Source organism: Syngnathus scovelli, chromosome 12 (assembly GCF_024217435.2).
Source record: "Syngnathus scovelli strain Florida chromosome 12, RoL_Ssco_1.2, whole genome shotgun sequence".
NCBI lineage: Eukaryota > Metazoa > Chordata > Actinopteri > Syngnathiformes > Syngnathidae > Syngnathus > Syngnathus scovelli.
The window spans coordinates 1418619-1432372 of NC_090858.1; the positions used below are offsets into that span (position 1 = coordinate 1418619).

A 13754-nucleotide genomic window follows, 5' to 3' on the forward strand; every position below is an offset into this window, starting at 1 on the left:
GTAGCTGTTTGGTCAGACTTTTCTCACATGCGACAATGTGACAAGTTTTAAGCCATGTCCAAATATTGCACCTTTATGTGATGGATTGGATGAATGCAGTGACTGACAGTTTCTACCACGGCTTCTAATTGATTACCCAATTTGACTGTTTATACTGAATTGCTATACGTCTGTATACACTTCCTAAATCCGAGATTTGGGTTGAAATTCATCTTAGGGTTTAGAGTAGGATAGACACGGTGTGTTTTGAAATCAATGTGTGTCCTGTGTTAAAGACCACCTGCTATATGACCACGACGCCTCCCCAGATATATATATATATTTTTTGGCAAGAATTTCACATTAAACTTTATTGGCGCTGTGACATCCCGCGGCTATGCCCAAACGTGTAAAATTGTTAATAAGGAACAAGAGGGCGTTATTGGCAATGATTGAAATAATAGCTTATTTTGCAACCTGCTACTGACTGGAGAACTTTGTGTTGTCTCGCAGAGGTCACACAAACGCGCAGTGTCGTCCTGCACTCTCTTTGCAATCGAGGCTTTTGCTTTAAATTATGTACGATGGTCATCTCAAGCGTGCGCAAACAGGCAAAGGTTGCTGATGTCGTCTTTTTTAGGTATGGCTGAAAACTTGCTATTTGTTTACATGAAACCGCCGTCATTTGTTATTTCAGCGACCTCCTTCAGGGAAAGCCTCAATGTGACACCGTGATAAGGCCCAGAGTGTTCCTCAACCTCACCCCCCTCGCACAGAGCAGGTAAGTCATTACTTTTAAAGGCGCACTATCTCCAAGTCACAGAAGGACACGTTGATAGCAGAATAAAGTACACAATCGTAAATGTTTATGCAGTATTTCTCTGCGTATGATTGCATTTTTATGGTTCATATTGTGATACGGCGGCTTGTTTTTTGCTGCCATCACCCGTGCAATGAAAGGAGACGCCGAGGGGGCATTTGGACGTCTCTTTATGATACAGGGAGGAGTTGGAATCTCTCGCTCGACCCGCGCGGTAAACACACGGCCGAGCTAAGCGGCTGATCAATCAATTTCAGAGAGATCGATCGGCATCAGTTCCGCCTGCATGCGCACACCCTGAGCCACTTTATTGTAAATTAATCATTTTGAAAGCATCTCACAGAGGCTTTGAGTGTGTCCGTATGCGTGTGTGTGTGTGTGTGTATTAAGAGGCTTCACTAACAAGCCATCAATTCCCACTGCCTGAAAGCAAGCTTATCTGGGCACAAAAAGAAGCCACACAAATAAAACTAAAACTAAAAAAAAAACTAAAAGGCTCATCAGCGTGCACATGCCAAAGTGATTAAAGTTGCGTTGAGGTGGATTAATCGATGATGTCATTAATAACACACTTGGGTGGTTACCATTTTTTTCTTTACCTCCTCACACCTTTCAATGTCTTCATCAAACACCTCCGCCATGTGTTGTGACTGCTGCCGCGCCCTCGTCACCTTGTCCACTTTTGACGACGCGTCTGGCGAGGGGACGCGTGCCGAGCCCCTCGACCCCCCGAGCACGCTCACCTGGGGCTAACTGTGTTTGCACATTAGAAAGAGAAATGAGGACAAATGCCAGGCCGGCTGGCGTTTACATCCTCCCGCCGTCGACTGCCTCTTTGACGGCAGAGTGTGAAATTGCTCACGAGATGGAGAGTCTTGATGTAAGGGTGGAGGGGGGGCAAGTCATCATAACACCTCCAAATTGGTGCTGCTGGTGACGTTTGAAGAACTCCCGGCGATGAACGAGTAGCCTTGACACGGGTGACACCTTGCTCGGTGCGCTTCATCTCCAGGCACCTTATATCTGTATGACGGCAAGGTGAAAGCAATCTTTAATGTTTATCTTAGATACATTTAGCTCCAATCTAACCAGTGAATTAATCAGCTCCAGAGCTAGCAAACTCCACATAACACAGTTGACCTCAGAAGTGACTCCTACTTGACCCTGCTGCCATTTTAGTAACAAACTCCTGGGCCCCGTTTCCCTGGATCTTTCTTATTAAAAGCTCCAAATAAACAAAAAGTTCTGATGCTGCATCATATGTAAAGCTAATGCACGTGCCTTGCCTGCTGATGCACGGCCTGATCCCCCCCCCCCCCCCACACACACACACACACACACAATTTCATTCCCGGACATTACAGTGGATACTCGCTGACTGACAGAGTTGACAGCTGAAAGTGATGGAGCAGCTAATAACATGTCACTATACGTAAATCAAGACTAATGCCGCAAGACCGTCTGTATTGGCGGTGGCTCAGAGCGAGGGGTCACCAAGGAGCCCCTGCGTGGTCGTCCTCCCTGCAGCTTGGGGCTTGGCGGCGTAAGCCGATGATATTTTACATTTAACAGTCAAGGTCAGACAGTGCAATCTATCAGCACCTGTCATTTAAGGGGAGTCAGTGTGACGCTGTACACTGACATTTCTCTGACCTTTATAAACACCAGCATAGGAATTCATAATCCTGTAAACCAGAACGTACAATATAAGTATGGACATGGTTATGCATGGTCTCATTATATATACTGTACACGTGTCATTATTACGAAGGTCATCACGTGATGAAACATTAGCTTCAACGTGGGTAGGTGCGAGGTATGTCAGAAAAGTTTCAGGACTGGTGTCACAAGACCTATATTTCAAACCCATTTTTCTCCTTCAACGAAAATGCTTTTCTATACAAAGTCAAAGGTCAAGTTTATCGCATTCTTCCTTCTCACCAGAGGGCCACACAAAAGGATACTGCGACTTACTTCTTTGAGTACACGACAAGAGCTGACATGCTTCAACGCATTTGGTCACAACGCCCTGAGCACCTGACGGTTCCTGGCCGATAAGAACATTGCCATGCAGGAGCAACCTCCATTCTCCTCTGACGTGGATCTGTGTGAACAGGTTCAAGAGGGTGGACAACATTGCTTTGATGGTGATGCCCAAACTTACATTTGGCATTTAAAACATATCATTTGTTTTTCCATCTTACATTTGAAGCTGGCAGTGAAAGAACAGAAAAGTCTGTTTTTTTTCCGGTTTAGAACACAAATACATCCATTTTAATTTGAGAAAAATACAAAAAGAAACCATGTACAATCTATGTACAAACATTTTGTACAAGACAGTATATTTATCAGCAGATTATATTTGACAGAGTCAGGTAGATCAACTCAGCACCATCAAAATAATCCATCATGTCTAGACCACATCCAAAACAAATAGACTGCTTTGTCAAACTCCCGATTTGCTGCGGTGGACGACGACGACGACAACGTGATGCCTGAAATCCTTCTTTAAATGATGAAAAGAACGACAACAAGAAAAAAAAAATGCAATTTTCAATGCATTACTTAAGACTTGAGACCCAACTCCAGTCTCTGTACGTGTGATATATTAGAGCTAGTACAACTCCCAGCAAATAAGTTAATCGAACCATTCCTTTACAGCAAAAATAGATCAACTCATGAAGTGCAATGTACAGTCAGTCACATGATCGATCGCTTAAGTGGACGACAACGTGTGCATCGTTCAGTCATCTGTACTGTAACTAATAGCAACGAAATCCGCCTAATGCCACTTGTCGCGAATAGTTGGGCTTGACCCGGGCCCTCCTCTTGACCTTTGAGCGCTGCCTGGCACTGCACCGGCGTAGAGGCGCAGATGATTTGGATGTTCTCCACACCGGTGCAAGGCAACAACGTCACAGTGAAAAATGAACACATTTAAAAGAAAAGAAAAAAAGCGAGCTTGTGTCCCTGAATGACTGAAGGATGCTCATCTACAACTCGTCATGGCACTTCAAAAACAACCAGAAAAAGAAACCACGTTGAGAAACATAGACCAGACGCCTGACAAGGAGACGCATTGCAAAAATAAAAAGCCTCACAATCAACATAAATTCAGACAAATATTGCATTAATCGGTGTAGTCATGTTAAATTCGGTTTGCAGCATAAAGCGTGTGATATTGTGATTATATTTAAGAACCTCAGAAGAAAAGAAAAACATCTGTAAACAAAAAGACGCCCAAAATGGAATGTTAACGCTGTGTGAAGACGGACGGGGGTCATAAAACGCAGGAAAATTAAGGATGTTCTCTCAGATAACCACATTGGTGCTAGCCTGCCATCTTTCAATCTTGATTCCATGTTGCTGCTATGATCAAATAGGAATCCAATTTCGGAATATTCTCTTCTTTTTTTTTTTTTTTTGTTCTCTGTGAAATCTATTTGCTACAAGTGTGACGACGATGTGATCACAGTTCAAAGTTCACTTCAGGACAATGTGCATGAGGCTTCAGTATAGTTGCACCAACCACAGCCAATAGACGGACATTAAAGCTTTTCCTGGCGTGCTTTTTAGCTCCGATAAAAGAAACGAGCGTCTATACCGTATAAGTAGATGGGCTTGAATTTACACAAACACCGACAGCACAATATCATGTTCTTTTCCACGTATGACTTCGTTTACAGCCTATAGACGAGAGACGCGGCAACAATTTCTCTCTTTCTTTTAAATTGTATTTTGTCAAATCAACCAAAGAAATGAACACAAAAAAGAAACATACACAGGCACACACACAAAAAACAACCGACGTGGTCACACTTTGCAATAGTGTGCACTTTCTTTCGTCTTGGGACCTAATTTAGGTCAAACACATAAGGTCGTTCGGTCGGAGGAAGCGACGCTATCATCTATTGTTATTAGTCTTGTAGATATATATTTCGATCTATTACTCTTAAACCATTCGTTCAGTCCGCATGTTTGTAGCTAAGGGTGCTTTGTTGAGCTTATTCGTCCGGGTAAGCTTCCGTTTCAGCTTGTGCAGAGGCGAGCTGCCAGGCTGAAGATGGCGTCGATAGCGAGTTAAAAAAATACTCTTTTGATAAAAGCATAGATGTCGGGCGGGCGGGCGGGCGGGGCAGAAACCAATGATATGTACTCGTCTGGTTTTTTGCCTCGTATGTTTTGGGAAATGGAAAAACCACTAGCCGTTGCATCTCCGCCCAACCAGGTTTGAGCTTTTCCTTGAGCAGCACAGCGCAAAGCAGCTTCACTCCTGAGAGTGTTTTTTTTTTTTTTATTTAATCGAGGCGGTCGACATCTGGGATTGGCGACGGAGAACATCCGAGCGCCGCCGTGCCAACCCCGTGCCAGGCAGTCTCTAGTAGGTCAGAGGAGGACCCGGTTGGCGCCCACTTTTACGCGATACGTGGCAATTCCTTTTTTAAATGTAGTTTTTGTGATCCCGAAAGCTGCTGCTGCTACTGCTGCTGCTTTTGTTGCTCAAACGTGGTCGGGTCACGGTTGGGACGCAACGTCTTTGGCGTCCACCTTCTGAGGCTACTTGGCTGTTTCTTCATTCAGACGAGCCTCCGGATGAAATGATTTCCATGATAGCCCCCTTCATAGTCACAGTTCCTCGTTAACATCACTGTGTTATCATTTCTTCTTTTCTTTTTTTTTTAGTGCAAATAGAACAGAAGTACACAAGATGGAGAACCGTGAGCCCGGCTGGCTGGAAGAGTCGCATCCGGTGGGATCTTTGGGGCAATGACGCGAGCCTCGTCCTCCAGTAAGCTGTCACCCTTAGTCAACTATTGCAAAGCGTTACAGGAAGTACTTTTTCTCCTTCTCTCCCTCTCTTGTTCGCTCTCGTCGAATCTCCAAATAATAATTCCCAAAAAGTGCTAGGGGGGAGGTGGGGGGCTGTACAATGCGTTATTTGATTGTCATTATGTACATCTCTATTGATACATCAATAAATAAAACAATGTCCAAAGAGCATGGAAGTAACATTAAAGGTATACACATAGCAGGGCCAGTTTGGTTTCCTGTCCAGTTCTTATTGTCCTCGTCATCATGGTCATCATGACTCCAAGACGTCTGCTGAGCGAGCGAGCGAGCGAGCGAGCCAAAACGTTAAAAGCGGTTCAGCATTCGTCTTCGACTTCTCGGATGGGGGGAATTAGACTACTTGTGGATTTGTACTGGTTGACTTGGTTGGCCATGTGAGTGCTCATGGGCTTGATCTGAATGTTCCGCGGGTAGGCGTTGTCCGGTTCATCTGTAAACCATTTCTTTTCTAGAGACAAGGACAAACGAAGCGACACAGACACAAAGAGACCAGAGGTAAGTCGGAAGAACAATCACGTTGTAGCAATGCAAACAGCCTCAGTTGAAGGGATGGATATTGTGGTCAGCATTAAAACTGTGAGAACTACAAAATATAACCAGAACTATTACTGAACCAGCCTGATAACTTTAACTTTTTCTTATGTAGAACACGATTTGTGTGCGTGTGGTGATTCATCTGTGTGGGCTTCACGTCGGTCGGCAGGTTTTTGCAGCCACGTGCGCCGCATTTGATGTGTGGCGTGGCGCCCGCGGTGGGGCAAAATGTCTGCCGTCTCCTCACTTTGGACTTGTCGCCTCAAAGCAGCACATCAGGTGTGCTGCTTTAGGAGGAGAGGGACTCGTACGACTCGCATCTCCTCCAATTTCAGATCGGTCACGCCTCCTACTTTCTCAGTGTGACCAATGGCTCGAAGCTGGCCGCAACCCCCTCCCCTAAAAAAAGTAAGTCCCACGGCTGTTTTAGGAGGATTTGAATCAACGTGACCTACATGCGTCATTCGCCCGAACGGCGCTACAAGTCGTCTGCGAGCAACAGATGCGCAAACACACAGCCCTCTCACACATTGCGAAACATCTTCAAGTGGAACGGGAATGATAAGAGGGGAGCGATAGATGGCACAACAAAGCCACGATAGCAGGGCGAGTTCATACGTGGACGAACCAAAAGAAAGGAAGTTTGTCAACGTCATGCATTGCAGAGATGGGCTTGGGTGGTGAGGATGAGGAGGAGGAGGAGGAGCGGGAGGAGGAAGGCGCGGCAGCAGTGTTTGCTTTCAAGCAAAACTGAAAGTGAGGCATGTATCCAAGTGAAGGTCGTAAATAAAAGCAAACGCCCCGCCCGCATCATAACGACGTCCGCAGAGGACGCGGTTATGATCCAACGTCAAGGTTGCCAAGTCATGCAGAATCGTTAACTTGCATACCTGGGCCCATTCTATTCATCCTTGTTGCACTTCAGAGAGAGAGGCGAGCAAGCTATGGTAAGTGAGTGAATATTTACAGTCTACACAGCAAATACACAAGGGACAGACCACTAAAGTCACATCATACACGCTCACTTGAAGGGTTTACCAGAGCTTAGAAATGAGTACAATTACGTTTACAATGCAGCTGACTTATCTGCATGCTTTTCACAACTGTATCTCAGTTGTACAATGATACTTTAACTTTCTAGGAGTACCAGGGCCACACTAAATAGAAAAGAGAAAAAAAAAAAAATCATAATATTACTTTTATCGGAAGGGGAACAAAAGCACCATTTTAAATTTGATCATTTTATTCTTGTAAGAGTCTGACTTTAAAATAACTATAATAATAATAATAATAATAATGTAAGGTACATGAATTTGTAAAAATATGTCCATGTTTTATGTTAATTCCCAAAAATGTGGCAATAATTTATCTTGGATTTTAAAAAATATTTTATTCTAAAAAAACAACAACACTTTTTTGACAAAATAAATAAATGTTTATGTAAAGCTTTATTCTTTTGAGAGTTCAGTTTTTTTGTCTTACTCAAAAATATGATTGCCCTTACTCTAAAAAAAAAAGAATTATATTATTGTATTATTTATTATTTAGATTTTTCTTTCAATGTGGCCCTGAATGTCATTTAATGGTAACAGTCGGCTTATCTCGTATAACAAAACAGGAAGTGCCTGCTAACATGCAGTGAAGCACCTTGAACAACAAATGTCAAACACAGCTCATGAGCGATGATATTTATCTACTTGTGTTTTTAAACTTGCACAAATACCAAATATTCGGCAAGAAAACAGGCAGGTGATATTATGTAGTCCCCGCGAAGTAATCACTGTCCGCGCACAGTGAAGAATTCTTTTAAATGTAAATGACAACACCAGTAAGCAAGATTTTTTTATACTTGTTTGACCATTACTAACAACGAAGTGGCGTGTTAAAAATGTTTTGGTGTCTCGTAATAATAAATGTTATACTGGTCCATGAATGTCGCAGAATGGTTAGTGTAGGACTGGAGCGGTTTCACGTTATTAGAAATGTCTTTCATAGAAACTACATAAGAAACATAGATTGATCAGTGATTCTTAAAGCTCCCTCTCAAACTACAGGAAAGACCTACTGAAATAAATAAAAATTCAATTAAGTGCAAATGTTTTAACATGTAGCTTGTTTGACCAAGGATCCAGTCTCCACTTTTCAAATCCTCCCCAAATTTAGACTGGACCATAAACTTCGCAGGGAGTACAATGCCTCATAAAAAAAAATAGAATTGTCTTATGATTACTACTAAATAGTCACGAAAAGGACAAGACAACAGGTACACCACTATTAACAACCATCAACGTGAGTGTAGTTTTGCACTTTTAGGCTACTTTCCAACCGGGGTTACCCGAACAACGATAAATTTGTGAGTTCATGTAATGTTGTGATGACACAGTGGATATGACTATGGCAGAAAAGCATAAGCAAGGAAGCAGAACACAACAAGCAAGAAAACTCACAACACACAAACCCACCAAGACTACAAATAAATCACACACATAAAACGTTGAGCTTGCATGCATCGGATGTTCTGTGAAGGGCACATACTTTTGTTTGTCGCGAGCTTCCCGGGTTTTACTGCTGCGGTTCTGCCGGTTGGAGGCTGTGACGGAGTGAACGGACGAGCTCTTCTTGCTGGAGGAATGAGAGGAGTGGGACGAGTGGGACAAGCTGGTTCGGGACTGGCCCGCGTTGTGGTCGAACTGCATGAGGCAGAAGATCAAGTCTGTGGGCACCAGCTCAAACTCGTACGGTGGGTTGGTGATCACATATCTGCACACACCACAGGATTGTTAGGATCACGCTTAACAAATGGCCGCCGACGGGTTGGGCCTTCAGGCCTGGCAATGACATCATTAGATATTTGAAGTGTTACCGTTTTGTACACTGGCTCGGTATATTTAGATGAGCGTCTCTCAATCTGTAGATTCCAAAGCACAGCATGTTGTACGTTTTCAGTGCTTTGCAGAACAAATCCCCATAGCAGCCACCGTCCTGGTGAGAACACACAAAGGCACGTTAGAATGGTCACATCATCTTTACACCATCGTGTCGAAAAGCCTTCCGTATCCACCAGAAGCTGCTTTGCGTGATGGCTGGTGTTCACATGGGATTAAGAACGGCGACTAGCGGAGGGAGGCGTGGAAACGCACGCTGCCGGCTAGTGCCAAAATGTGTCATCTCCGCTTAAACAAGCTCTTACCCCCAAGTCAGCGAAGGGCCCGTCGTAGAGGGCGAGCTGGGCGACGCGACACCTGTCTCTGTTGGCCAGTGTCTGCGGCGTGCTGTAGCCTCCACGCAGAGCGTTCTCCTCAGCTAGGAGGGCCTCCAGCTCTGGCGTGGCTCCTCCGGTGACCAGAGTCCTGATCAGTGTGAGGATGTTGTCATTGAAATAAGTCTGAGGAGAAGACGGAGGAGGTTAGATACTTAGACGTTTCAGTTGTGATGGGAAATAGACCGGCCGTTCGGGGACACTCCTAAAATTCCCAATGACAGTAAATATTTGTATGAAAAACACCTGCAATTTGAAATTTTCAGTATTCAACATCTGCAATCATGAAGGTAAAAAAATACCCTCCATCACGCTGCAGGATGTATTGTGATTTGTGATTTAGGGCTAGCTGCACACTGCCTTCACAAACATGGGACATGACTGCACTCTGCGGGCGTCAGCGTCTCCTGTCCGTCAAGCTGATCACGTGCCGCTTTTGGCGGCGTGCGAAGACAGTCGGTGTCAGTCGGCAGGCGAAGCCGAGAGTGGCAGCTCCTCTCGGCGGGCCCCTGACAGGCCTGCGGAGCCTCATGATGGATGAGCACTGTCCATTAGCCGCCTTCACCTCTGACCACCGCCACGCTACAGCTGATGCCCACTCGACTCCCTCGGCTCGCCTCCGCGCAGCTTCTCTAACCCCTCGCTCACTAAGCGAGCCACTGGAATGAAGCCATCACGACACCGAGTGGAAAAACACACTTGGCCAGGAGTGGGGAAAAAAAAAACGAGGTGTTGAAGGTTATATTTTCTCCCCGCTTGCCTCTTCTTTTTTTTTCCCCCCCTGATCTTTGATGCGGTGGTGGCATTGTCAGGAGATGAAAGAACGTTCGCGAGGCCTGTTAAAGTGGAGCTGGTGTCAGTACCATTACGCTAACATTCCGTACTTGCTTCATTAAAAGACTCTAAGTTGAATTGAGACGACTTCAAATGAGGAGCCATGCCAACTATCTGGCTTTGATGTCAGTGAAGCTGGCAGATGTGTCGGATCAATGTACCAGCTCCAGCTTCTTGGTGCAGTCGCTGAAACTTGAAGCTCCAATAGCGCTCCCCAAACAGAAAATTGTGAATTCCCCCACTTAAAAAACCAACAGAATGAACCCAAAAAGGTTATACGTAGATACGATTGAGTGGATTCCTACTCACAGCGCTCATCAGGGAGTCAAGGACGCTGATGGCGAAGGCGGTGCCGCAAGCAAAGGGCTGAGTGAGGTACAGCTCAGTGTCGGGGTCGTCATCGTCGTCTTGGTCCAGAAACTGAACGTTTGAGTCGTTGACTGGGAGGACGCAAAAGTAGCAGAGTTAGCCGCAACATGCAGTGAAGACATGAAGACAACTTTTTAGCTGGCCTCCTCTAAATCAAAATGGACACCACATGAATTATTTTAAGCAGAATCATGTGCTGTGTCCCAGCTCATCCATCAAGGAATAAAGCAATTATAATTAAGTTGCCGTTTTATTTAAATACAGTAAAATTCACTCAAAAGTATGTGTGATTTTAAAATTTACATCAAATTATATACAGTTAAGTTGTCACACATACAGTATAATTGTGAGTATACTATAATTTCACTCACTGCTGTAATTCTGTAATCAATGTATGAATGGTGAACCTTTGAAAATAAGCTACACAATATCTCATGCAGTAAATTAATTTCAAAAATCAAGATGTGACATATTGCTTGGTGTCATAACCATTGTAGAAGTCCACTGTTGAGCGATATTATGATTGAAAGCAAAGACATACAATACATTTAATGTAAGGATAAAATGAAAAACAATATCACTGCCAATAAATCCTGGTGACATTTTTTTTTTTTTACACGAGACTTCAACAATGGCCTTCGAAACGTCCAAAATCCATGCACACCAAATGTCATGCTAGTTTTCTTGAGCTGATAGATGTTCTCTCACATCATCACTCCTCACACATTTACCTGAACCCTGAAAATGAATGTTGTCATCACACTTTTGATAACAATAACAACAATAATTGTCGTTTTCTCCCCAGTACAGTGGTTCAATACCTGCAATGAGTCTAAAAACAAGCATCGCACTAGAGCTAAGGAAGACAGTTTGAGCTTTATTTGCGTTTTATTTTGAAATCTGATTTTGTTGCAGGCTCCCTGAGTGCTGGGGATGTCAGTCAAAGAGACAAGAGGCTGATGCAAACAGGCCAAAGACGTGAATTGAGGGGGAGGAGGGTTTGGACGTGTGAGCGTGGGAGGAGGAGGAGGAGGAGGAGGGATGAGAGGTGTTGCTATATAAACAGCCACAAGGACAGAGTGAACATGATCAAAGGCCTTCGCGAACACAACTGGAGGGCAGGATGAAAAAAAAAAAACAAAAGCAAAAAAATCATTAAAAAGAAAGGGTGCCGAACAAGACAGTCAATTTCGACAAGAAGGAAGAATAAGAATGTGTTCAAAGTGAAGCCATGGGAGCAGCGTGGGCCTTGACTGCAGCCAGATAAATCAGGACAAGCTGATGAGGCGACGGATGGACGGGCGGGCGGGCGGGCGGGCGGGCAGACGGCTAGCGGAGGACAAAGGCTCATCTTACCCAGCTCTGTTATCATTTGTATGTTGGTCCCACTTTTTTTTTCCTGACTGAGTGAAAGCGATGGCAGCGGTTTGCCCGGCTTATCTAATGGCGACGAGGCAGTGCAGAGAGGGGAGAGATGGCGTCGTTATTGAATCCAAACACTTTGCACAAGACCGAATAAAAGACATCTCACTGTCTCCCACCCGGCCGCCGTCCCAATATAGAGCAGCTTGGATTTTAAGTACCAAAAGTGCACCAAAGGGCGCAACAAGAGGAACTGGATAGTCCAGGTGTACCTAATAAAGTGTCTTTTCCTGTCAACTCTCTAATTAAAGAATATCTCAGAGCTTTCCCTTCTTTATTTCCTGAGGGGCGATGCTACGTTTCACCGCATGAGAGCATCTAGCGGGGGAGTGGGCCATGCTGACGCGGGTAGAATGGCGCTCACGTGTGCGGTCAACCTCTCCGCAGGTAATGGCCGACCCGGTTACAAGTAACATTAGCTACAGCTCCTTTTTCTTGCTGGCCTTCTCTTAGCTTGCTCTCATGCTCCATTGCTCCCTAATTGGGTCAGGGGAGACAGAGCAAGCAGTCTCTGGTGCTTCCCAAGACCCCTCGGAGATCTGAAAGTTTCATGAGTCCCCAGCACCGTTGGGAATACAGCCACTGCCATTGTTATTAATAAATGGACCCATTTTGCAACCAAGGCAGTTTTCACCCCCTTTTCACTCTCTTTTCTACCCCCCCCCCCTCCCTTTCCATTCCCTCCCGTCAGGCTGAGTTGCTCTTGTGCATTAGTGGACAAATTGCAGAGGATGTGGTGGCGGTCCTTTAAAAAAAAAAAAAAAGAGTCTGAATCACTCACGGTAGAGTTAGTCCGTACTGTTAAATTAGCACTGCAAGAGTTAACAGTTGACACGTACACACGTTCGTGTTAAATGAAGCAAACCACAACACACAAGTGAACCAAAATTCCATTCGATCGCGAGTTGGAACTTTTGGTAGCGGGATGATATTTCATGTTGGCCACCATAGAAGGGAAAAATGTGATGACGACAATAGAACGGGAAGTGGGACGCAAGAAAGTGAAAACACGTGTCGCTTCAAATCAATATGTATTAAAGGTATTAAAATTGCACAGTCAGCGGCGGTTAGTTAGAAGAGACTCACTCTGTTTTTATAATTTGACTCTTATGCAGTCAACCAGCAAAATGTGTTTGCCAAACATTTTTTCACGTCACAGTCCAATGAAAAACATGGGATGCCCAATCTTCATGCTTTCATTTTCATCTAAAACACAATGTCAATATTGTTGTACTGTGTTTCACATAAAAAGAATAAACTCACAAAAATTGGCTTTCACGCTTTTTGTTGGACAGTGACAATGATTTGTCGGCATTTGCACTGGAGGTGACGTTTTACCTAATTCTGTGATGATGGGGATGTTGGAGCCGGTGGTGACGGAAGCCTGACGCACAAAGCCATGTACTGGACTGCTGTCTGGAGATGACCTGTCCATTCCAGGAGGCGTGAAACCTGCACATCGTTCGAAAAGGTCAGTGAAGAATCATCAATCTGGACTTTTTCATTGCAGTTTCATTTGGTTTTGTTTAATTATACAGTCCGAAAGCTCTCAGCACATAGCCTTTAAAATTGTGACTTAATGAAGTGACATGACACCATTTTCTATTTAAAAAAAAGGTTTGAAAGGTCAACTAACATCACGTCAACTTTGAAGGTACCACTGTAGAGCAAACATGGTAAAACATA

At 44.3% G+C, this 13754-nt stretch overlaps 1 protein-coding gene across 34 annotated transcripts in view; it reads right to left on the reverse strand.

Moving 5' to 3' along the window:
• Positions 1–4200: 4200 nt before the first annotated feature.
• kcnma1a (potassium large conductance calcium-activated channel, subfamily M, alpha member 1a) overlaps positions 4201–13754 on the reverse strand; it is a 98989-nt gene continuing 89435 nt past the window's right edge. For 19 of the 34 annotated variants that reach the window (XM_049736961.2, XM_049736965.2, XM_049736960.2 and 16 more), the window contains 8 exons: positions 13407–13520; positions 12003–12086; positions 10587–10717; positions 9375–9569; positions 9048–9166; positions 8720–8944; positions 7075–7103; positions 4201–6098 (listed from right to left, as the gene is read on the reverse strand). In XM_049736961.2, the coding sequence (XP_049592918.1) occupies positions 5947–6098; positions 7075–7103; positions 8720–8944; positions 9048–9166; positions 9375–9569; positions 10587–10717; positions 12003–12086; positions 13407–13520 (1049 nt within the window). In that variant the 3' untranslated portion in view covers positions 4201–5946. The remainder of the gene's footprint in view (positions 6099–7074; positions 7104–8719; positions 8945–9047; positions 9167–9374; positions 9570–10586; positions 10718–12002; positions 12087–13406; positions 13521–13754) is intronic. The other 15 variants (XM_049736966.2, XM_049736985.2, XM_049736991.2 and 12 more) reach the window with 3 other exon arrangements.